The sequence below is a fragment of the Nerophis lumbriciformis genome, linkage group LG02, assembly GCF_033978685.3.
Source record: "Nerophis lumbriciformis linkage group LG02, RoL_Nlum_v2.1, whole genome shotgun sequence".
Classification (NCBI taxonomy): domain Eukaryota; kingdom Metazoa; phylum Chordata; class Actinopteri; order Syngnathiformes; family Syngnathidae; genus Nerophis; species Nerophis lumbriciformis.
This window is the reverse complement of record NC_084549.2, coordinates 25,883,175-25,909,283: the sequence shown is the minus strand read 5'-3', so window position 1 is coordinate 25,909,283 and position 26,109 is coordinate 25,883,175. Positions and strand designations below refer to the sequence as shown.

General features: G+C 39.8%; 1 protein-coding gene across 1 annotated transcript; it reads right to left on the bottom strand.

The window, feature by feature from the left end:
• On the bottom strand, window positions 1-25,567 carry sft2d1 (SFT2 domain containing 1). The gene is made up of 8 exons (XM_061959563.2): window positions 25,208-25,567; window positions 23,394-23,480; window positions 20,466-20,551; window positions 18,015-18,096; window positions 17,711-17,746; window positions 17,566-17,624; window positions 3,387-3,416; window positions 1-1,634 (listed from the first exon to the last, which is right to left on the bottom strand). Exons 1-8 carry the CDS (start codon window positions 25,271-25,273, stop codon window positions 1,595-1,597), a joined length of 486 nt encoding a protein of 161 aa, XP_061815547.1. The 5' UTR covers window positions 25,274-25,567; the 3' UTR covers window positions 1-1,594.
• Window positions 25,568-26,109: the final 542 nt, after the last annotated feature.

Sequence of the window (26,109 nt, the reverse complement as noted above, 5' to 3'; positions counted from 1 at the left end):
TGAATGTACACATCCTTTATTAAAAACTGCTTTTTCCGTTACAATTTGCAAGACATTTTGTACTGAAGCAACTGGGCATATTGGCTACAACCTCTTGTTAAGTGCAGGAGTCATTTACAATACTGGTGAATAAATTACACTTTATGAACCGGAATGAGCAACAAGTACACATTATATAAACATTAACTAGAACTTATTGCAATAATACCTTTTGTATAGATTTGATGTCCAAAACATTGTTAGTTTTGCCTTTTATTTATATTCATATTTAGCAGAACAACCATGTGTTTATTTTTTGGAGGCTGGCATTGTGTGTGTGTGCGTGTGCGTGTGCGTGTGATCCCGTTTCTCACTGACTTCTGCATTAAACGTAATGCTGCAGGAAACAGTTGGGACACTGGCAGATTGCCGAAGTCAGGATACGTTCTCAAACTTTTAATCCAAAAAGAAACCTGATCACAAAAAAACAACAGGCGTCCCTTAATTCTACAGCATTATTTGATCCCGCAGATTACATAAAGAGGGTATGGTGCTGAGGGATTTGCTTTTTATTTAACAAGTAACTTGAACAAGTTGTACTAAAAGGGATACTTTGTCCATAATCCTACTTTGCAAGGGCCTAATGAATCTATGTGGGGGCTTGCAAAACACAAAGCACATTGGTACAAAGTAAGAAACTGAGCACTGTGACTTCCTGCAAAATAACAGCTTTAAAGTCACAAACAGTGTAAGACAAACGCATATTCACACCTTCTCGTCACCATAATATGAACATCTGCACCGCAGATGGGGGTGGACTGAGGTAATGAATCCCCTAGAAGAGGTTGTCATGACAACTCCATCCTCAAAGGCTAGAAGCCATCATGCTGAAGCAATGCAGGGATCCAGTTGGAAGCTATCTTGGGTTATTAGGTCACGCTAAAACCACATTGCTCAGGAAAGCATAATTAACCGGGTCATTGTTGCGTCTGGCAGGAAATCAAATTTTAAAATACTCTATTTTAATGTAATTTGCCAGTTTGGGGGAGGGGGCTAATGTATGCTCACATACACACAGACTAGACATATGGTGCTTTTTTTTACAGTTAAGCTCAAGGACATCAAAGATGCCCGTGCAGAATCACTGAAGCAGTGTCTTACATGCCAAAGGGAAATTGCATTGTATTAAAAACTAGTCTGTAGCATCTTTACAGATCAACTGCTTATATTAAAGACAGAGAAATACATTATTTTTGCCCATATTTGTGCGTGTGCTGATCAAAATGCAATTTAAAAGAAACATGCCATAGACTGTTAAGCACATAAATACATCATTTATAAATTTTGTAAAATTGTATTTGGTGCATTATTTAGCACTCTGATGTATCAATATATATTTCAATATATTAAGCATTAAAGGCACTTATATCATGTATAAAACCATTCAGTATAATATAGTAGACCTTCAAAAAGCAAGATGTCATTATGTATAATGTAAGGAGCTAAAGTATTAAAAAAAAAAGGAAAAGGAAAGAAAACAATATTTTACAGAGTTACTGTTCTGGCAGTTGCATATTAGGACCAGTCTTCACATGAGTTTGTGGACTCCTGAATCCTAGCTCAGACAGGTTGTGAAGCATTTCATCACAGCATCCCTGTTGGGGGTGGGAAAGACGAAATGGTCAAATCTTAAATAAAGAGATACAGTTACGACTGAACATACATCCCAGAGGACAAAACACAGTCATGCACACAAAATGGAAAGTGACAAAAAAGCACTTTCACCGTTCGTCGCTTTAATTCTAGTAGGGGCTGCTCATGAATAAGAGAGTGTGTTGTGGCGGGGAAGCTCCACGTGTTCGACGTGGTGTGGAGCTCCCTTCCGCCAGGTGCTCTCTCTGTTAAACGATGATGCAAGAAGAGTCATCTCCATGGCAACCACACATTGCCAACTCTTTTTCCCTGATTTGGGGGTCTTGCCATGAGTGTGTTGCTATGCAGACTTTGGCTGTAGCCACAGTTACATTTCAGTGGAGGAGGTGTGAAGCCCGTCAAGGTTAAAAGGAGAATGGGGGTCTGGGGAATCATTGGCTAGGGGGAGGGGAGGTCAATGTGTAAGAAAGGAGACTTTGGCTGTGCATACCAGCATCCTCACGGCCTGAGGTTGTTTTTTTTCTCTTGATGCTATTTTTTGCATCACCTCACAGCTTCATGACTAAATAATGCACCTCTGAGAACTGCCTTATTTCTTATGAAAATGTAGAGCAACCATAGCCTCCAAGCACTGTGGGAAGTACACATACTTTATTACCTCAGTGTTTAGGTGAGGGAGCTTATGAGCAGGCAGCGGAGTAAAACACATTAAAGGATCAAATCCAACTGCCATGTGGTGTTGTGTCTGTCCTCAATTCACAGTTTGAGAAATAAATGCAAATATATAGCTGTAGATAATTGTAGTATTAACCTCCCAAATAATGAAACATGGTTTAAAGCAGGAAACATAAACAAATTTAAGTCTATATTTGAGCATCAATGAGAATACCAACAGCAAGACCATAGTAAGCCATCAAACTTTTGTCCTCAGGAATTTGGTTTCTGGCAGCGGCTGCATGCGAGCGAGATGGTCTTTGTTTTGTTGCCAGCGTTTGGGTTGGGGGAGGGGGAACTATGGGGAGGTTATAGCAGGTTTCTCAGCTGTTAGGGTGGATTAAAGGGTCACCAAAACACACAGGCTTTGTTGGGGAGGTCGTCTTTCCAAAACGAGACATAATCCTGCTCACATCTGGATTGGCAAAACAACATTGCACCTCATGCTTGCCTGGGAGGTTTACCACAAGGAGGAATGTGACAGGTGAACTGAGCGATAATATCTAGCGTTTAGTGGCAGAATGCTTTCAAAGCATTCAGTTTTCATTGTTAGGTTGACCTGTGTAACTACCATGCGGAAGGCAGATTTATGTAACTATGAGATTGAGAATTAAGGATCATTTTCAGTATTTGTGTCGAGATATAATTCAAAATCTTACCTTCTCAAGATAAACTAATCACAGTGATGGGGGCCTATCACATGGGAAGGGGTAAGTGAGGCCGACAGAGCTTTATTGTGTGAAAAGGATTTTATGTTGATAGTATGGATAAAGCAAATGACGTCACAGAGTGTGAAACAACAAGCAGCCATTTGTTGGACTAAGTGGTTGTGGGAGGGGGAGGAAGAGGATTACAGCCAAATGGGGAACGCAAACAGACATTTTTAGAAGTAAATAAAAACATGTTGTTTTCCCACTGGTTCTATGGCTCAGAGATTTAGAATAAAAACATGGGAGAGGCAACAGTTTTGACTTTGACAGCAGCCAACGATCAAGTGAAAAGTGTATGTTTTCAGATTTGACCCACAAACAATGTCTTACCTGGCAAAAGGAATGTAAGAGATGCTGTACCTGAAAGACAAAGAACAGCATGTTTAAGTAACGGTGTTGACAATAAAAGATACCACAATAAGGGCAAGTGACTGCAATTCGGATAGGTTTACTGTGCACCATATGGTTCAAGAGGCAATTGAGATTGTTTTGCTCCTCTGTGGCACTATTTGAATATGGGCCATGGTAGTGCAAAAAGGCAGAAAACACATGGAATTTGATGTCCGCAAATCCGATTCCAGGTGCTTAAAAAGACAGTATGAATCAACAGGAAGCAATACTTGAAGCTACGAAAACACATGTCAACAGCTCTAAATATATTTTTTGAATATATATTAAGGTGTACCCCAGGGTTCGATACTGGGACCAAAATTGTTGAATCGCTATATAAATGGCATGTAAAGTTAAATCGCTAAACAAATGACATGTAAAGTTGCAAATAACCTAAGGTTAGTACTATATACACAGATGATATGACCGCATGTTGCTCAGGAGAGAGCACATAGAAGCTAATACAAGTAATTACAGAAAAAATTAACACAGAGAGATGAATTGACAGACAATCTTGGAACTCAGTAAAGCTAAAATAACGCCATTCAGTAACAGTATGGAAAAAAACTCAAACAGATTGACAGGGTAAAATAAATATTTTTTTAGTGTAATGATAGATGATAAAATGATCTGGAAATCTCAAATAAAAAAATTTACAACCCAAGATGGCAATAAATGCTTCAATCATGAACAAAGCTAAATATGTTCTGGACCAAAAATCATTCCATAATCTCTACTATAAATATGAATTTGTTGCTCTACTGCTATTCTTTAAGGCATTGTGTAAGAATATGGAAAATAATTACAAATGGTCTGTTAGGATTGTATATAATGTTGGTATCGAAGTACACTCAAACACTATATTTTAAATAAAAAACATTGCAATTCAATGATTTGGTGCAGTTACAAAGAGCTACAATTATGCACTAAGAAAACTATAACCTGCTAGCCAATTATGTTTAACAATTCTTCTATAAAATAAAAAATAAATATACTGTAACCTTTGGGAAAAAATGTTCTTAAAACATTTGTAGGCACGTACAACACTTAAAACTTTTAGCATATCAATATGAGGAACTAAAATATGCAATAAATTAAGCAAATAAGTTAAACAATGTACTAATAGGATCTAGTTTAATAAACTGTTTACAAAGTACAAAGAAGTAGAATCCTGATAAACTCTATGTACCTGGTCAAATAAGGTGATCCTTTTATGTATCGCATTATGTGAATTGCAATTTACAACGATTTATTCACGAGAACTTTATTATTCATTTATCATTTCTGTATTTGTTTGTGTTACAGATTGAGAACAGGAAGTGAACAAACAAATGTGTTAGCAATTGCTATGAAACGGAAAAGGGGTAGGATGAAATAAGATCTGCTCTTTCCTACTCTTTTTCGGACATGTTGCAATGACAAATTGGAACTACATGATGCACCATATTGAAACTGTATGACTGTTCAAAATAAACTATTACAATACAAATACAAATATGACAGCACCATAAACAGAGAGATCGGATATGCCTTGTCAATGTGGGCAGGATGTCATCAAAAATACACCAATCAATTACAAAAAACACAAAGAAATCTCAAATCAACCGCTGCAAATAAAAACACTGAAAGCAATGACCATTAAATGTAGGACATAGTTTACAACATGTTTCATATCCTGTATAACGTTATAAATGTCTTGTACATCACAGTACACACATTTTCTCTCAAGCGTCAACTTCCATGTTATAAAGCTGCATGTCATGTGTGTAATATAGAATAGGTTAATCAAGACACAAAAGCAAACATTAAAAAAAAATGACGTACAGTTGTGCTCATAAGTTCACATACCCTGGGAGAATGTATGATTTCTTGGCCATTCTTCAGAGAATATGAATGATAACACAAAAACCTTTCTTCCACTCATGCTTAATGGTTGTGTGAAGCTATTTATTGGCAAACAACTGTGTTTACTCTTTTTAAATCAAAATGACAAAAGAAAGTACCCAAAAGACCCTGATCAAAAGTTTACATACCCCAGTGACTTTGATCTGATAACATGCACAAAAGTTGACACAAACAGGTTCGAATGGCTAATCAAGGTTCCAATCCTCACCTGTGACCTGTTTGTTTGTAATTAATGTGTGTGTATAAAAGGTCAGTACTTTTTGGCCACTCGACCATGCAGCCCATTTTTCTTCAAGTGCCTCCTTATTGTGCATCTTGAAATAGCCACACCACAATTTTTCAGAGAGTCCTGTATTTCAGCTGAAGTTATTTGTGGATTTTTCATTGCATCTCAAACAATTTTCCTTGCAGTTGTGGCTGAAATCTTTGCTGGTCTACCTGAATCCCCCATTTTCCACTTCTTAATCAGCGTTTGAATACTGCTGATTGGCATTCTCAATTTCTTGGATATCTTTATATACCCCTTTCCTGTTTTATGCAGTTCCATTACCTTTTCTCGCAGATCCTTTGACAATTCTTTTGCATTCCCCATGACTCAGAATCCAGAAACATCTGTACAGCACTGGATGAAAGATGCAATGGTCTGTCAGAAGCCCAGAAACTCACTGACCTTTTATACACACACATTAATTACAAACAAACAGGTCACAGGTGAGGATTTGAACCTTGCTTAGCCATTAAAACCTGTTTGTGTCAACTTTTGTGCATGTTATCAGATCAAAGTCACTGGGGTAAATGATAAATGATAAATGGGTTATACTTGTATAGCGCTTTTCTACCTTCAAGGTACTCAAAGCGCTTTGACAGTATTTCCACATTCACCCATTCACACACACATCCACACACTGATGGCGGGAGCTGCCATGCAAGGCGCTAACCAGCAGCCAATATAAACTTTTGATCAGGGTCATTTGCGTACTTTCTTTTGTCATTTTGATTTAAAAAGAGTAAACAGTTGTTTGCCAATAAATAGCTTCACACAACCATTAAGCATGGGTGGAAGAAAGGTTTTTGTGTTATCATTCATATTCTCTGAAAAATGGCCAATAAATCATAAATTCTCCCAGGGTATGTAAACTTATGAGCATAACTGTAGTTCTAACTGAACGACAGGGTCTGTGATGCAACAAGGGATTAAATGCAACATAATCGTGAGTTAACTGCACACTAATCTTTGTGCTGATGATTAAAGACAGATTTCAAAACAAAGACTTAACACATTAAGCCATGATAGCTTGGAGTGTAGAAAGTAGTTTAGGGCTAGCTTAGAGAGCTCCCCAATTAAAGAGCTAATAGACCTGAAATATGAAAGGAATCCGTAGTAGTTGAATGATTAACAGTAGATCAGTGTTATTGTGTATCGTCAGTTAACAAGAAACTTGTCATGTTAGGCATTGACTAACTTTACAAAATTGATTTTTACAAGCCTATGCCATTGTCAGCATCTTAATTAACCATATAAAGGAAATAGGCTTAAGTATGAACTCCTTCCAAGGTATCTAATTTGTCCAACAGCAGAGACTGCGCACACACACACACACACACACACACACACACACACACACACACACACACACACACACACACACACACACACACACACACACACACACACACACACACACACACACACACACACACACACTGTCTAGTGACATGTGATCCTGTCTTAGATTTCAGCCTGAGGTCTGAACTTTGCCCACCCCAGTGTGTGGGTCAGTGCCGACGTCTTTTTGCAAAACCACCTTCATCCAGACAGCTGGGCTCTTGCGTGGGAGTGTTCTCTACCCCAGAATCTGTTAGGAATGAGCTTGGGATGTGTGACTTGTGGTTGCCGTGGTGACGGCTCTGGGAACGCAGGCAAGAGCGGAAGTGAATGTTTCTTACGTATGTGCAATAGTGGGTCGCAACGACGCTGGCAGTCATACCGAAACACTCCTTTCTTTATTATCCTCCGAGTTGCCCAGGGGATTTCACTGACATCCTTTGTCACACATTGTGTAAATATGCTTATTAAGGAGTATGCAAGCAAAGACATGCTGAAATTCACAACGCCAAGGCTTTTTGTCGACGGCTATGGAGGACCTTAACCCTAATAAACCCCAAGTAGTCAATGTATTAATGGTCATGCCTCATTATACTCTAAATTAGGGTTGTCCCGATACCAATATTTAGGTACCGGTACCTAAATGGATTTTGTTACTTTTCATTATTGGCTATATTTTAACAGAAAACCTTATACCAATATTTAGGTACCGGTACCTAAATGGATTTTGTTACTTTTCATTATTGGCTTTATTTTAACAGAAAACCTTATGATACATTAAACATACATTTCTCATTGCAATCAAATAAGAATTTTGGCATTAAGTAATTAGTAAATGTACCAGACAAGTTCTCTTTTAGTAGTAAGTAAGCAAACAAAGGCTCCCAATAGGATGTTGACTTACGCAGTAACCTATTGTGTCATTTCTGGTTTTATTATTTTATAAAAATTATGAGGGACACGCGGTAGAAAATGGATTATTAATCTACTTGTTCACTTACTGTTAATATCTGCTTACGGTACTTTCTCTTTTCACATGTTCTAGCTACGCTTCTGTTTAAATGTAATAATCACGTAATCTTCTGTTTGATACTTTACATACCTTCTGGGTGATACTACAAATTTTGTTATTAATCCAATACCAAGTAGTTACAGGGTCATACATTGGTTTAAGTTCTCCTCTGTCCTGGGACATATTTAATTTGTTTATGAACAATAAAAGACAAAAGATTTTGTGACAATAAAAAATATTGACGTAATTATTGTAGTATCGACTATACACGCTCTTGTACTTGGTATCGTTACATTCGATGTCTGTGTAGATCCACCTATTGCATTTGTTTACATTCAGGAGCGCTAACTTGCTGATAGTGGTTAGCTATTGTATCCTCCTACAGTGTGTTGTGAAGCATGTTTCGCTATCGTCCTGCAGGGATGATAGTTGCAAAAACCGTAGTTTATTTGTCGCCATGGTGACGAGGATTAGTGTGTAGTGTGATTAGTAATGTTTATGAACATGTTTATAAGCAATCATTTACTTATACAGATGTGTTTTTGCTTAAATGTTTGAACGAAAATGTATTACATTTGTCGTTATATGTGTAATATGCTAAAACTGAGAGCCTTCAAAATTATTTGCAATACCATGGAAACTGTAAAGTAAAATTTCCTTAAAACCATAACATTTGGAATTCAACATAAACACCCATTTAAGTTCCATTATTTCATATGCGACCAATACATTTTACATATGAACAAATCTGAGGTCTACCAATGTCTAAAATGGATTGTGCTCATCCTTGTTGAAAATAAAAAGTCAGATCATTGTTACAGATTAGGCCTGCAGCTATCGATCATTTTCTTAATCACTTAATATATATATTAACTTGCTCAATTGAGTAATCTATTGATTAGTTTGCTCAATAAATCGAGTAATTGGACAAAACATTTTATCGGCTTAGTGCGTACTTCAGGGACAATTGTTTAAATAAACAATTTTTCTGTTCAACATGCCCTTTATTCTTTTTTTTCAAAACTACGTCAATGTGTTTAAACTCTGGGTACTCCATGCGGTTTGGATTTAAAAAAAAAAAAATTTTTTTATTAGTTACACTCAAATGATTACTCAAAGCACCAGAATATAAAGTAAAGCATTTTTTTAATTTAATTGATCAATTCATCGTCGCAGCCCTACTATAGATGGGACTTAATCATGACCGTGCTACTCCATTATAGGTGAGGTAACATACATGAAATAAGTTGAGTGTTAAATGTGAATGAACCAGTTAAAGCTACACATTCCCACACAATTCTTGAGGTGAGATGTGTGTAACTGATAATGGAGCAGTACAGAGTCTGGTACTGTTTTTGTCCGGTCTATAAACAGCACAATAAGATAGAACCCATCTGTCATTTACCTGCTAGGACCGGCCAAAACAAAGCTGACCCACCTGGCAACCGATCAGGCAAGGCTTAAACAAACATTCCCCCCCAACATTCCCACCCAACTACAGGAAATCATTTTACTTCCACTATAATGTTGAATATAGTCGTATTATCTGGATCAGATAAAATATAAGCTAAGTGTTAAGCATACTGATGATGTAAAACAGTTTACTGACATACTACGCATTAGTGTAAAAGCACAAGCAATGAAATCAAATTAATGACTAATTAATGACTCTCAAAACTGGTCAAGAAACCAAGTTCCCTCTCAGACACATGACTTCATTATATTCTGATTCAGTAGTCACATTTATAGGGATGGGTACCTTTAACATTTGAACCAATACGGTAACAATTACCAGTACCTAGAAATCGATGTCTGTCTACAACGGTACCAATCTTCAGGACTGTTCATGTTTTGATAAATGTTCATTTGTTTAATAATATTGTAAAATATATGTTTTTAAATTTAACATTTAACAGTGAGCTGATAATAACTGTGCTGTCCAGTTGTTATATCTTGATTCATTACACTTCTAAAAATGGGAAGTTTAATTAGTTGACTTTGCATGCAGATGCAATTTCACAGGAATCCCAGTGAGGTAAAACAATAATGAATACATGAGATATGATGGCTATATTTGATAACAAATATTGTAATTGTAAAAATCTCTAATAGTTTGCTCGACTACTGCAGGGGTCTGCAACCTTTACTATCAAAAGACATTTTGCCTCCTCTTTCACTAAAGAAACATAGTATAGAGCAGCAAAACGTAGCAGCTTATAAACGTCTAAAAGTTTTCAACTTTTTTATTTGACAAGAAAACCAATCTGTCAATGTGAAATTAAACTATTTAGTTTTCTTTTTTTGGCAAATATTCATGGTTAGTCTACCCAAGGGGTTGCACACTCGAGAAGCTGAACTGAACACACAGGCTTCCAGTCTCTTTTACTTGCCTTCCTTGCGACTAGGAACTCAGCCTGTAAGCATTTACGGCCTCACAGGCAGTTGGAAATTATAGAACTCTTTTTAAAAATGCAAACTTTTCTCACTCTGGAGTTTAAAAAATTTTTGAGGGAGCCACCACAAGAAGGCAGAAGAGCCACATGTGACTCCAAAGTCACAGGTTTCAGACCTCTGAATTAGAGAATCACTTAGTAAAGTCATAGATGTAAGATTGTATTCGTAGTATCTGCTAAAAGTTTATTTTATTATACATGAACCTTTTTATTACATGTAATAAAAAGCTTTTTATTACATGCCATTACATTCATTATTACACTGTAACGGCGGCGACGATATGAAGAAGGCAGAATGACCGTGTTTTCATAAAACTAGCACTGTATAGCTAACAGGCAAGAGCGCGACACACATTCGCGAGAACAGCTCCTCCAACACTTCTTCATTTCTTCTTCGCTGCCAGAATAGGTCCAACACTGCAGCAAGACCGCCACTGCCTTCTGCAGACCACACCGGGTAACTACAGTTCCATCCATCTTCAACCGCGGGGACAACAGCTCCAGCAGAGACCCCCAGACTTCGATCTCCAGAGCAACATTAGCAAATTCCTCCTGGGGGATCCCGAAGCGTTCCCAGGCCAGGGAGGAGATGTAATCCCCTCATCTGGTCCTTGGCCTGCCCCGGGGTCTCTTCCCAGGGGGATGTGCAATGTGGACCTCCCTCGGGAGACGCTCGTGAGGCATCCGCACGAGATGCCCGAACCACCTAAGCGGGCTCCTTTCCAAGCGAGGGAGCAGCGGCTCTACTCCGAGTCTCTCCCGGGTGACTGAACTTCTCAACCTATCTCTAAGGGAGATTCCAGCCACCCTTCTGAGGAAACTCATTTCGGCCGCTTGTATCCGCTTGACCCACACTTCATGACCATAGGTGAGAGTAGGAATGTAGATAGCTCGGTAGGCCGAGAGCTTTGCCTTCTGGCTCAGCTCTCGTTTCGTCACAACCGTGCAGCAGAGAGACTGCAATACTGCCCCAGCTGCTCCGATTCTCCGGCTGATTTCCTTCTCCATCTTTCCCTCACTCGTGAACAAGACACCAAGATACTTAAACCCCTCCACCTGGGACAGAGTCTCGTTCTCTACCTGGACTGTACAAACCACCGGTTTCCTGCTGAGAACCATGCCCTCAGATTTGGAGATGCTGATCCTCATGCCAGCCGCTGAACACTCGGCTGCGAACCGATTCAGTGAGAGCTGAAGGTCACGAACCGAGCACACGGACACAACTCTCGCTTTGGATGTACAGAAATTGGATGGCTCTCAGCAGGATCCATCTCACCCCGTACTCCCTCAGCACCTCCCACAGGATCTCCCGGAGGACCCGGTCATACGCCTTCTCCAAATCCACACAGCACCATACTCGCAGGCCTTATTCAAGATTTTCGCAAGAGTAAAGAGCTGGTCAGTTGTTCCACGACCAAGAAGGAATCCACATTGCTCCTCTTGAATCTGAGGTCCGACTATCGGCTGGACCCTCCTTTCAAGTAACTTCACTATATAATATTCCTATTGCTACGACACTTCACAGTGCTTTTTAGTCAACTTTGGCCGTACAGCCGTAGATCTAGAACATGTTAGTGGCTTTAGTTATACAGGAGGGCTGCAACCCACGGCTCTGGAGCCACGCGTGGTTCTTCTACCTGCTTGTTGTGATTTTTTTATTAATCCCAGAGTAAGAAAAGTTAGCATTTTTAAAGAGTTGTATAATTTCTGACTGTCTTTGAGGCTGTGAATGTGCACAGGCTGAGTGCTGAAGTGCAAGGAAGGCAAGTAAAAGAAACCGCAAGCCTGTGTGTTCAGTTCAGCTTCTTGAGTGTACAATTCTTTGGGTAAGCTAACCATAAATACTTGCAAAAAAAAAAGAGGGAGAAAATAAAATATAGTTTAATTTCACATGGACAGATTGCTCTACCTGTAATATAAAACATAAAAAAGAAAACTATTAAAGTTCATAAGCTATGTTACGTTTTGCGGCTCTTTACTATTTTTCTTTAGTGGAAGAGGCGACAAAATGTTTCTTGATAGTAAAGGTTGCAGACCCCTGGTTTAGTATTTTAAATCATGATTAAACCATGAGACATAATACCTACTCGTAAACATCCATCCATCCATCCATTTTCTACCGCTTGTCCCTTTCTGGGTCGTGGGGGGTGCTGCAGCCTATCTCAGCTGCATTCGGGCGAAAGGGGGGGTACACCCTGGACAAGTCGCCACCTCATCGCAGGGCCTACTCGTAAACAGCAATATATTTATGAAACAGGACGTGTGTTACAGCAAACGTCTCCTGCTTTTCTCCATCTACTTTCATCCCCTTTACCGCACTACTAATCAATCAAAGCATTCACTCTGATTTGTCATCGCTTCATACACAGGATAGCTTAGCCTAGCTTTGTTAGCTCCGAAAAACGCTAGTACGGCTTCATCTTAGGCTTGGGCCGATATTCGATAAGTCAATTAAGAAACGATAAATGAAAATTAAGTCGGTAAGTTTTCCAGCGTTGATAAATCGCTATGTGTATGCTTCAAGAGTATTCGCGCTTTCTGTCGGTTTTTGCAGCTACACGCGGTTGTGCCATAGCGAAAAGAAAAGGGTGTGAATTATCTTGTCCTCCATTAAGTGTCTTTGACTCTTTGTGTGACGATGCAGGCCCGCTAGCATCACATCACACAGTGCAACAAGTTAACATGTAGTACCAAACATCAACAAATTGATCACAGAACTAAATACCTTTGCACCAGTTTGTGAATATTTCAGTTAAAACCTGTGAAAAAAGATGAGCCTATCAACACCGAGAATGTGCGCAAATACGACAAACCTGCTCTCACTTGAAACACAACCACCCAACAGTCCACACTCACTGAGGCGTTCGGTGAACAAGCCACGTCAGTACAAACGAAACAGTACAAAATAGTGTGCGCTCAAAGAAAGTGTGGTTTAATAAATCGCCAGAGACATGCTGTCATTTAATACTTTTATTAAACTAGCATTTTGAAAAGTGCTTCAAAGGTTTGACAAACATTTGTCACGTTGTCATGTCATGTTGGTATTCCTCACTCGGAATCAGCCAGACTCAAGTTTTTTACTGCATTACCTGTTAATACTGTAGTATTTATATTTTTACTCTGCACTTTTTGTTTTCAAATGTACAACTTTACGTCTGCCTACATGTTCAATATTAAAGTGCAACTTTGTCAATACTTTATTTAGCCTTATTATTAGTTTTGGTTGAGTATATTTGAGGCCTCACCACCCACTCCTTCAAATATTTCATTTTCATTCAAGTACAAAAGTTTGCTAACAGGAAGTATAGGTTATTGTTAGTATTTGTTTTATTTAATTTTGACATTTAAAAATCTACATTCCAATACAACGTTAAAATATATAAATCCAAGATGGCGGCGTGCACAGACGCAGCGGATTACGGCTCTCCATTTCAGTGCTCTTTCTTCCTTCTTTTCTTCATGTTTTTTTTCCTTTTGTGCACCACCTGTACTGCAAACACCCGGTACACCCGCCAGTCACTCTTGGATATCGGTAACTCGCACCAGATATCTGTTTCGAGCGACTTTCACCACGAGCACAACATCCCAGATGACATAGCGAGAGCACAGGGCTCTCCGTGGTTTGTTGTCGGGTCTGGGAGACGGCGCAGACGGAGGAGGGAGAGGAAGAAGAAGCGTGGCCACAGGTCCGGCGTCTTGCTCAGGCTTAGGAAACAACCCCACAAGCCACCTCTACCGAGCCTGTTCCTCTCTAATGCCAGATCCCTTGTACAGAAGATGGACGACCTGGAGTTACAACTTGCTGGAAACCGCTATGTTCGGGACTGTTGTGCTATGATTATCACCGAAACCTGGCTTCACCCGGAAATACCCGATGCTAGCATGCAGCTAGCCGGACGCACTCTGCTCCGCCGGGACAGAACTAAGGACTCCGGTAAGAGCAGAGGAGGGGGGCTCTGTATCTACGTGCATGAGAACTGGTGCAACAACGGGACAATCACTAAACAGCACTGTTGCCCGGACGTGGAGTACATGTCTGTTAGATGTCGGCCTTTTTTTCTCCCGAGAGAGCTGGCTGTCTGTTATCATCACGGCTGTGTATATTCCACCGGACGCCAAAGTAAACACAGCGCTCTCTCTTCTGCTGAACACCGTCAACGAACAGCAGCGGGTCCACCCCGACGGTGTTCATATCATAGCAGGGGATTTTAATAAGGCCAATCTGAAGACTGTACTCCCTAAGTTCTACCAGCACGTGAAGTGTTCTACAAGGGGCAAGAACACCCTGGACCACGTGTATACCAACATAAAGCACGCGTACAGAGCTACACCCCTCCCCCAGCTTGGACAGTCAGACCATCTTTCCCTCCTGCTCTCTCCTACCTACACCCCCATCAGACGCCAGGCCAGGCCTATCACAAAGACTGTTATGACCTGGCCTGACGATGCACTCCCCAAACTTCAGGACTGCTTCCAACACACAGACTGGGACCTCTTCCAACAACAGGAGCTGGAGACAGCCACAGGAACGGTGCTGGACTACATAAAGTTCTGCATCGGGAATGTGACTGTGGAAAAAACCATCCGGGTTTACCCCAACAAGAAACCCTGGATGACCAGCCAGGTCCGCACACTCCTCAGGGCCCGCGACGCAGCCTTCAGGTCAGGGGACAGGGCACTGTACAGTGTTGCTAGAGCCGACCTGAAGAGAGGGATTAAAAAAGCAAAGGCGGACCACAGGAGGTGCATAGAGTCCCATCTGTCCAGCAAAAACTCACGGGAGGTGTGGCGGGGCATTCATGACATCACGAACTTCAGAGGCTGCAATATGACAACTGCGGATCAGAGTGCGACACTGGCAGAGGAGCTTAACTGTTTCTTTGCCCGTTTCGAAACCCCCCAGCGACACTCATCTGCTCCAGCCCTGCCCCCGCCCCCACCGGGCTCCGGTGCCACTCCACTCACTGTACAGGAGCACAGTGTCAGACGAGTGCTCCTGGCTGTGAACCCCAGGAAGGCTACCGGACCAGACGGAGTACCTGGAAAGGTGCTCAGGACGTGCGCCCACCAGCTCGCTCCCCCCCTCACCAGGATCTTCAACCTCTCCCTGGCTCAGGCAGTCATCCCATCCTGCCTGAAGTCATCTACAATAATCCCGGTGCCGAAGAAGTCTCCCATCACCAGCCTGAATGATTACCGACCAGTGGCCCTCACTCCGGTAATCATGAAGTGCTTCGAGCGACTTGTTCTCCAGCACATCAAGGACCATATCCCTCCAGACTTCGACCCCCACCAGTTCGCATACCGGGCGAACAGGTCCACAGAGGACGCCATCGCTGTTGCTCTCCACTCTGCTCTGAACCACCTGGAGCAGCAGCAGAGCTACGTACGGATGCTCTCTGTGGACTATAGCTCTGCCTTCAATACAATAATCCCGGACAGACTCTGCAATAAACTGGACACTCTTGGCCTCCCCCCTCTCACAAACGCCTGGATAAGGGACTTCCTAACGGACCGACCCCAGAATGTGAGACTTGGCCCGCACCTCTCATCCTCCCGCACGCTGAGCATCGGCTCCCCACAGGGCTGTGTGCTGAGCCCCCTCCTCTACTGCCTTTACACCCATGACTGCAGTCCGGCCCACAGTGACAACCTTACCGTCAAGTTCGCCGACGATACCACAGTGGTCGGGCTCATCTCCAGGGGTGACGAGGCTGCCTACAGAGAGGAGGTCCTGAAGCTGACGGCCTGGTCTTCGGAGAACAACCTCGCTCTCAACACCAGCAAGACCAGAGATCATCGTCGACTTCAGGAGGAGCAGCACCGACCCTGCCCCCCTCTACATCAACGGCGAGCGTGTAGACAGGGTCCACACCTTCAGGTACCTTGGAGTCCACATCTCTAATGACTTCTCCTGGACAGTCAACACCACATCAATCATCAAGAAGGCTCAGCAGCGGCTACACTTCCTTAGAGTCCTCGGGAAGTACAACCTGAAGCCTGACCTGCTGCTGACCTTCTACCGCTCGTCCATCGAGAGCCTGCTGACCTACTGTATTACGGTATGGTACGGCAGCTGCACTGCAGCAGACAGGGAGAGGCTGCAAAGAGTGGTCAAGACGGCTCAGAAGATCATCGGCCGCCCTCTCCCCTCTCTGACGGACATCTACACCTCCCGCTGCCTCAACAGAGCCAGTGCCATCATCAAGGACAGCACCCACCCTGGCTCTGACCTGTCCCACCTGCTGCCCTCTGGGAAGCGCTACAAGTGCATTAAAACCAAAACAAACAGGCTAAAGAACAGCTTCTTCCCCAGGGCCATAACCATCCTGAACGGACTGCCCCATTGTCCCTCATAACTGCCTTCTCTTCGGTGCAATAACCCATTCCACCAACCACCCTGTTTTTGTTTTTGTTTTTTTTCATGTATATATTCATTTCACACCATATTCATTGCACTTCTACATTTTTTATATTTTTATATATTTGCACATTGTTTTTCTAGCATGCACACATCGCACTGTATGGAATGGCCTCAATCTCGTTACCTTGCGTAATGACAATAAAGCTGATTCTGATTCTGATACCAAAGATACAAGTTAATTGCATTTGAAAGCATATACATGCATTATTATTATGTGTTCCAGCAACCCCCCGCGACCGCAAAAGGGACAAGCGGTAGAAAATGGATGGATGGATATATCGTTGAGCAAAATTGTTATCGGCCCAGGCCTACTTCATCTAACAATGCACACTTCTCCTAGAGAGGCTGTCCCTGCTAGTGGGACCTGTCCATATGTTAGAACAGACTAATAAGATACATTTAGACAGCAGGGACACGCCAGTTAGCGCAGACTGCACTTGGACTATTGCGTGGCTAGCGTAGCAAGCTTTGACTTTTGCAACCAGCTAGCCACGTGCGCCGGAGAGCGGTCGAGTTAGCGGTTTTGAACGGTAATCTAAAAAAAAACTACCATTTTAGATACAAAAATAACAAAATACAGCCAAATAGTGGACATTCGGGATGCCTAAATTCCAAGACGTTAGACGGCTGTATAGGCTACGGTGTGTTGCCTAGTCAGGAAGTAGTCTTTGCCATTAAGCTGAAAATACTGAATTCTGTACTCAGACCTAAACACTTACCATGTCAACGCCAGAAACTGAAGAATACAAAAAACGAAGGCCAGTATGTTTTTTTCCCACTGTAAAAAATAAACATGTATTTTAATCTTTGTAAATACACAAATGTAAAAAATAATCACGACTGTTTAGCTTGTTGTCAACTTACCCAAAACGCTGCACAGAGTGTTAAGACGAGACAAAGCTGCGGGGAAGAGGACATGAGAGATGTTAATGTTTTATATGTTTGCAAAATAAGCCAAAGCAGCTAGGCTCACAAAGTCTGCACTAGTTCTTAGAAAAATGTCTTGTCAGGCTTGTCTCTTGGTAAAAGTAAAAACATAGCTGACCTAAAGCCTAAAAACCTTGTAAGAGCGCATACAAAGAACTCAAGAAAGTTATTTTGAGAGAAAAGTTATTTGAGTGAAAAACAAAAAACAAAAAAAAGGTTCAATCAGTGATAATATTCTTACCAACATAACGACGGTCGCTATAAGTCTTGTTGGCTCAAACATGCGCTTCAGTTGCTTTAGTGGTCCCATTAGGAAACAGGTGCTTTAGAAGACAAAACAAGCTGGTTATGCTCTATATTTAAATATCCAACTTTTAAATTTCCGATCAGGACAAATGAGGTATAAAATGTTTATTAGTGAATAATACATTTATGTGTTCATGTCACATTTATAAATGTGAGCAGCATAAAGAACATGTACACTGTGCAGGCTGCAATTAATATTTGATGCCCATCACCCCAAAGACACATTCAAAGCTTCCTGATGCTTAGATGACGTCAGTAACCCGACAGAAGCTTTCCCTCACTGACAAAGCACCAGATTTGTGCTCAACTGAGCTGTGAGTGGGAAGATGGAGCCTGTGGAGCGTCACGTCACGTCTGTTAGATGAGACCCGACAGGGGCCCAGTTGACGCAGGCTGTTTTTACTACTACGCTTACAAAGCACACCCACACATTGTTTTATGTTGTATTGTAAGTGGTAAATTGTTGGTGAACCTTCAATTCTGAGCTTGTGGTAATATTATGCAGATGATTTGCTACATCAACAGAAGGATGTCTCCCATGACACAATCACAAAATCATTAAACTCAAGTTTCCTTAAAGTACTTAACAGTAATACACGACTATAAACATGTCCAAATTAGTTCATTATGGCTGTGTCTTGTTTAGGATTAGCAGCCTGGGCTATGAAAGCAGAGGTTGACCTAGTTTATTGAGGCGTCTAAACCTTGTGGATATACGATACGAAAAATAGTGACAGCATGATATGCTGCTGTAAGGTGTTGATTACCGAGTAAGAAATGAATGGAACTTAAACATGACAGCAGAGCATCATGCATTACATATTGATTCAAAAAACCGAGTAGAGAATTATATGGAATATAATGACCAGTTAAACTTTGACAATTGAATAGAAATGTACATATTAGTTAGTGGCTGCTTTTCAAACATAGTGGCAGCAAACCACGACAGTAAATGCACATGTTTTAAATTTCAATTTGGGACTTACTGGAAAAGCAGTACATCACTAGTAATGCACCTTAAACTAAACACAGATTTGTGCCATGTATAATTAAATTTCTGTTTTGACTTGTAAATCAACTCTATAGCACTGAAGAAACCCTCATTGCATCTTTCACTAGTTTTCTATATTTCCGTCACTACTTTCAGTACTTATTGAACATTATATATTTTAATTGCAGATAGGAATATTTTACTACCTAAGGTATCTTTATATGTTTTATTTGCATTGGCTCAAACATGCGCTGCCAACTGCATTTTGTTCAGGAGAGAACACACAGAAGATAATACAAATAATAACAGAAGAAATTACCAAATTAAAAAGATGGTTTGCCAAAAACAGACTCTCTTTGAATCTCTGTAAAACTAAGATAATGCTATTTGGTACCAGTAGACGAGAAAGTCAAACACAAATACAGATAGACGGAGTAAATATTGAAAGGGTAAAAGAAAACAAATGTTTGGGTGTAATAATAGATGATAAAATGAATTGGAAATCTCATGTAAAAACATACAACATAAAGTAGCAAGAAACACATCAATAATGAATAAAGCAAAACATGTTCTAGACCAAAAATTACTTCATATTCTTTACTGCTTGCTAGTGTTACCATATCTGAGTTACTGTGTAGAAATATGGGGAAACAACTACAGATGTGCACTTCATTCACTAACGGTGTTACAAAAAAGATCAATTAGAATAATACATAATGTTGGATATAGAGAACATACAAACCCTGAAATGATTTGGTGCATTTGCAAACAGCTAAAATTATGTATAAAACAAACTATAACCTTCTACCCAAGAATGTACAACAATTCTTCTCAACAAAAGAGGAGAAATATAACCTTAGAGGAAAATCTAATTTAAACATTTGTATGCTCGTACAACACTTAAAACCTTTAGCATATCTCTAAGTGGAATTAAATTATAGAACGGATTAACCAAAGAAATTAAAAAAAGGCACCAATATGATTTAGTTTAAGAGACTGTCACAAAGTACACAGAACAAGAATTATGATGAACATCTTGAACCCTTTTTTTTCTTTTTATATTGAGACAAAGATTATTTATGTATTTATTTTTGTTTACTTACTATGGTATATGTATTTATCATTTATTTGTTCACTGTTCTGTTACAGAGAACAAGGAAATTGGATACAATTGCTATGGTATGAAAAGGGATAGGATTAAATAAGCTCTGCTTCTTCCTACTCCTTTTCGGACGCGCTGTAATCAAACAACAGGAATTGTGTGATACATTACATTGTATCGTATGCATGTTCGAAATAAACTGAAACTGAACTGAACTGAACATCAGAAATGTATTTTATTGTGTTAAATGTATGAACAGTATAAGGGAAAAATGTCAGGTGAATATTGCATACCTGGAAAGCGCTGCAACATTTCCCAATGTGTAGAAGACGGCGAAGAGTTTGATGCCCTTGCCGGGAATGAACAGTAGTGCTGAACCCTATATGGTCAATAAATGGCAATGAGCATCTGTCAGCTACAGAAAAAAATAAAGACGTCCACAATTCATTAGAAGGAGTGATGAAAGCAGATAGGAAGATGAAAGATTATCATTATCCTATTCTAATGTTCTCTGTTACTTGCTGCTGGGCATGCCGTGCAGAGTGCAGTATACAAGCCTATACTTAAATGATGGCCATGCCTCAATTAATCATTACTTGAGTCCAAAAAATAAACGTTGCTGGATGATATATTGTCACACAAATTATTGCCAATAAACAGTATTATTGTCAGCATTATTTTAAACCAAATTAAGCACTAATGTATTAATAATATAAAATAATAATAATGCAAGTATTCCTTTTGAACGCATTGCTAACTGCTAATGAAAAATCAAAGTTTATTGTGCCTAACCTTGATATGGTTATATTTTTTACCACCATTGTAATTGGAAGGTCAATAACTTTTAATTATCTTAAATAAGTGAAAACACACATACAGGTAAAAGCCAGTAAATTTGAATATTTTGAAAAACTTGATTTATTTCAGTAATTGCATTCAAAAGGTGTAACTTGTACATTATATTTATTCATTGCACAGACTGATGCATTCAAATGTTTATTTCATTTAATTTTGATGATTTGAAGTGGCAACAAATGAAAATCCAAAATTCCGTGTGTCACAAAATTAGAATATTACTTAAGGCTAATACAAAAAAGGGATTTTTAGAAATGTTGGCCAACTGAAAAGTATGAAAATGAAAAATATGAGCATGTACAATACTCAATACTTGGTTGGAGCTCCTTTTGCCTCAATTACTGCGTTAATGCGGCGTGGCATGGAGTCGATGAGTTTCTGGCACTGCTCGGGTGTTATGAGAGCCCAGGTTGCTCTGATAGTGGCCTTCAACTCTTCTGCGTTTTTGGGTCTGGCATTCCGCATCTTCCTTTTCACAATACCCCACAGATTTTCTATGGGGCTAAGGTCAGGGGAGTTGGCGGGCCAATTTAGAACAGAAATACCATGGTCCGTAAACCAGGCACGGGTAGATTTTGCGCTGTGTGCAGGCGCCAAGTCCTGTTGGAACTTGAAATCTCCATCTCCATAGAGCAGGTCAGCAGCAGGAAGCATGAAGTGCTCTAAAACTTGCTGGTAGACGGCTGCGTTGACCCTGGATCTCAGGAAACAGAGTGGACCGACACCAGCAGATGATATGGCACCCCAAACCATCACTGATGGTGGAAACTTTACACTAGACTTCAGGCAACGTGGATCCTGTGCCTCTCCTGTCTTCCTCCAGACTCTGGGACCTCGATTTCCAAAGGAAATGCAAAATTTGCATGGTTGGGTGATGGTTTGGGGTGCCATGTCATCTGCTGGTGTCGGTCCACTCTGTTTCCTGAGATCCAGGGTCAACGCAGCCGTCTACCAGCAAGTTTTAGAGCACTTCATGCTTCCTGCTGCTGACCTGCTCTATGGAGATGGAGATTTCAAGTTCCAACAGGACTTGGCGCCTGCACACAGCGCAAAATCTACCCGTGCCTGGTTTACGGACCATGGTATTTCTGTTCTAAATTGGCCCGCCAACTCCCCTGACCTTAGCCCCATAGAAAATCTGTGGGGTATTGTGAAAAGGAAGATGCAGAATGCCAGACCCAAAAACGCAGAAGAGTTGAAGGCCACTATCAGAGCAACCTGGGCTCTCATAACACCTGAGCAGTGCCAGAAACTCATCGACTCCATGCCACGCCGCATTAACGCAGTAATTGAGGCAAAAGGAGCTCCAACCAAGTATTGAGTATTGTACATGCTCATATTTTTCATTTTCATACTTTTCAGTTGGCCAACATTTCTAAAAATCCCTTTTTTTGTATTAGCCTTAAGTAATATTCTAATTTTGTGACACACGGAATTTTGGATTTTCATTTGTTGCCACTTCAAATCATCAAAATTAAATGAAATAAACATTTGAATGCATCAGTCTGTGTGCAATGAATAAATATAATGTACAAGTTACACCTTTTGAATGCAATTACTGAAATAAATCAAGTTTTTCAAAATATTCTAATTTACTGGCTTTTACCTGTAGAATTACTTTCAATCTCTGTTATAAAAAATTGCACATCTTGAAGTGCAATTTTTTCCTCCAGTTGGAAAAACTGGGTCAGGTGGTTTGTTTTTTGTTGCCATCACTTTCCAAAAAATTGGACATACTTGTTCGTTCGTGTTGATGGGCTTTGCTGTGCTTTTCACCAGCAAGTCGCAACAAGCGAGTCTCGCTGTCCGTGCATCCTATTTGTGAAAGCTAGCAGTGTGCCTCCGCCTACTGAGACAAAGATTCTCGATGACTGATAAGAGGTTTCACTCAATGGACAATGCTGAAGAAACAAGTCTATGTCAGAAAACCATCAAATTTAGCTGAACTGCACCAATTTTGTCAAGAGGAGTGGTCAAAAATTCAACCAGAAGCGCTTTATTGCAGTGAAACTTGCCAAGGGACATGTAACCAAATATTAACATTGCTGTATGTATACTTTTGACCCGGCAGATTTGCTCACATTTTCAGTAGACCCATAATAAATTTATAAAAGAACCAAACTTCATGAATGTTTTTTGTGACAAACAAGTATGTGCTCCAATCACTCTATGACAAAAAAATAAGAGTTGTAGAAATTATTGGAGACTCAAGACAGCCATGACATTATGTTCTTTACAAGTGTATGTAAACTGTTGACCACAACTGTATATAACTGATCTCACCATACCATTTAGTCAGTATTTAGGGTATGTACATTATAAAATATAGACAAGGCAAGTTGATGAAATATGAAAGAAGCACTCACAAGTAGTGAGCACAAGATGCCTCCGGCGAAGCATATGGCGAACCATTTCACCCTGGTGCTGTAGCTGAGCGAGGTGGCATCGAGGACCTATCAGAACAATGGGAGGATGTCACAAGACAAGCTCAAGTGACCTACACAGAGGCTTGCAGATTTCCATCTGGTGTTTTAACACATGTTGCAACAGTGCTGGTGTGGCTTGAAGAAACGGGACACACTTTAAGAAGATCCTTCAAACACACAAGGAACTCGGAAGACAGTGAGGCAACATGAGGTGTGTCTCAATTCAGGAGACGTATCATTGCATGGATATGTTAAACTGATTGTGTCATAACAAGTTAAATGAAAATGAGGGCTTTATCGCCAGTATAAATGTGTTTATACTTCTACTGTTATCATGTTTGTCAAACTTTCCTCTTCAATTTGGTATCAAATATATATGCAGATTTAAATCATAACGATCCCAAGTGGCCAATGCTGGGTGACTACAATTTGTGCTCATGTGAAATTTGATCAAACTCTAATTGTGGAAAATATACTTTATAAATTAGGGCATGTCCTTTCCTGTCATGTCCATCTGTGTGTGTCTTATATTGATCCATTTGAGTGTTGTGCATTAATTGGGATAACAATAAATAAAAATAAAAATTAGTTCTAATACTTACCATAAACGTAATTCTACAAATTGGGATTGGGATTTTTTTTTTTTTTTCATGTATATATTCATTTCACACCATATTCATTGCACTTCTACATTTTTTATATTTTTATATATTTGCACATTGTTTTTCTAGCATGCACACATCGCACTGTATGGAATGGCCTCAATCTCGTTACCTTGCGTAATGACAATAAAGCTGATTCTGATTCTGATTCTTATGTCCTTAAATTGATGTAAATAATTAAAAAGATACAGAGTTATGTTGTCCATCACAGCTTTTGTTTTAATTGAATGTAAAAATAAATAAATAAACGACAGCATAATATATCACCATAAAAGTTACTGTATCTTCCTTTATACTCAAGTTAGGGATGCGAGTTAGATACAAAATTAGAAGTATTCTGGAGATTATCTGGATAAATAGATTACAGGTATGTTACTAAACATCTCAATATTATGTCCTTAAATTAATTAAAATGATACAGTTGTGTTGTCCATCACTGCTTTTGTTTTAATTGAATGTAAAAAATAATTAAATAAACGACAGACAGCATAATATATCACCATAAAAGTTACTGTATCTTCCTTTATACTCAAATTAGGGAAGTATTCTGGAGATCTGGATAAATAGACTACAGGTATGATAGCAAACATCTCAACATGTTGTAAAATACCTTCATGTAGTGAGAATGTTAGCATTTGGTCTTCTATTTGGCATCATTTGAATCATTTCATTACTGAATTAGGCAGTCAAGATGTACCTTCTCTTTGATACAAGTTCAACAGGACTGAGTAATAAAGTGTAAAGTGAGAATCTTACCTTAATTCATGCTCCTCGGAAAAGCGTGTAATAAATATCAATACACAAATGCAACAATAGCATGTAAGCAACAAAACAACAGTATTGAAGATCGAAATTAAAGCAAGTTAAGGAAACGCCATTGCTTGTATTGACAACCGCTATGACAAATGACACAAAGTATGACTAAAGACGCGTCAATTGACAATTTGACAATTCTATTATATGCCAGTGGAAAAGAAAAGTATTTCAATTATTGATAAACGGCTGTTAAGTGTAACGTTAGCAAATATACTGCTATAGCACTGATTGGATACATGATGACATGTTAGCATTAGCTTCGTAACTTGACTGTACCTGCGCCGTAAGACCCAACTCTTCGTTTTCTTCTCGGCCGTTTAGTACTCGACGAAGCTTGTCCATAGTCTCCCAGAGCTGTTAAGTGTTTTATATGTCGACGTGATCTTAATAGATACACAGTGTTTACTTCGGCACATTTACAGTTATGTTCAGAAGTTTAAGCAAGAGGGACTTCCTGCCTCTCCGAATCTCGCTTCCTGTGTGCGGACTGTCTGAAAGTCAGTAATGACGTAGAAGTTAGGGGACAAAGTGTTTGAGAGATGTGTAACAAACTGATTCCAGATCAGCCAGCATCAGGCTTCCGCCTTTCCGTCGTCCACTACTAAATTGTTGAAATGTTTGAATGATGTGAGAAATAATATCAACAAGTTAGAGTTATATTAACACTCTTTGAGTATATCGAGTTTGGTTTCTAACAAATAAGCATGGCATGTGACTTGTTGCTTGTGTTTTACAATTTATTGCCACCTGTTGGATAGAAGCGGTGCTACAATTTAAAGTTGACTGGATGCGTTTTAAACTTCCATCCATCCATTTTCTACCGCTTGTCCCTTACGGGGACTCTTTTTTACTTGACCTACGGAGACGCACCTTAGTTAATGCACTTTCTTTTGATAACACACTTGAACCATTAAGTCGTTAAATAAAAGAGCAAAAACACTTCCTTTGTGATGCGAAAGTCAATTTTAATTTATTTTCAAACAAAGCATACATTCTCATAACACAAAACTCACGCTGCCGTCAGCCTGCGTTCAAAAAACAATAAGTCTCTGGTGTATGGAAGTAGAATTGTCTCACATCAACTTATATATATCAATATGTTATTAATACATATGCATATATTAATAAATATACAAATACAAATACAAATGTGATATACAAATAAATACATAGTTTGT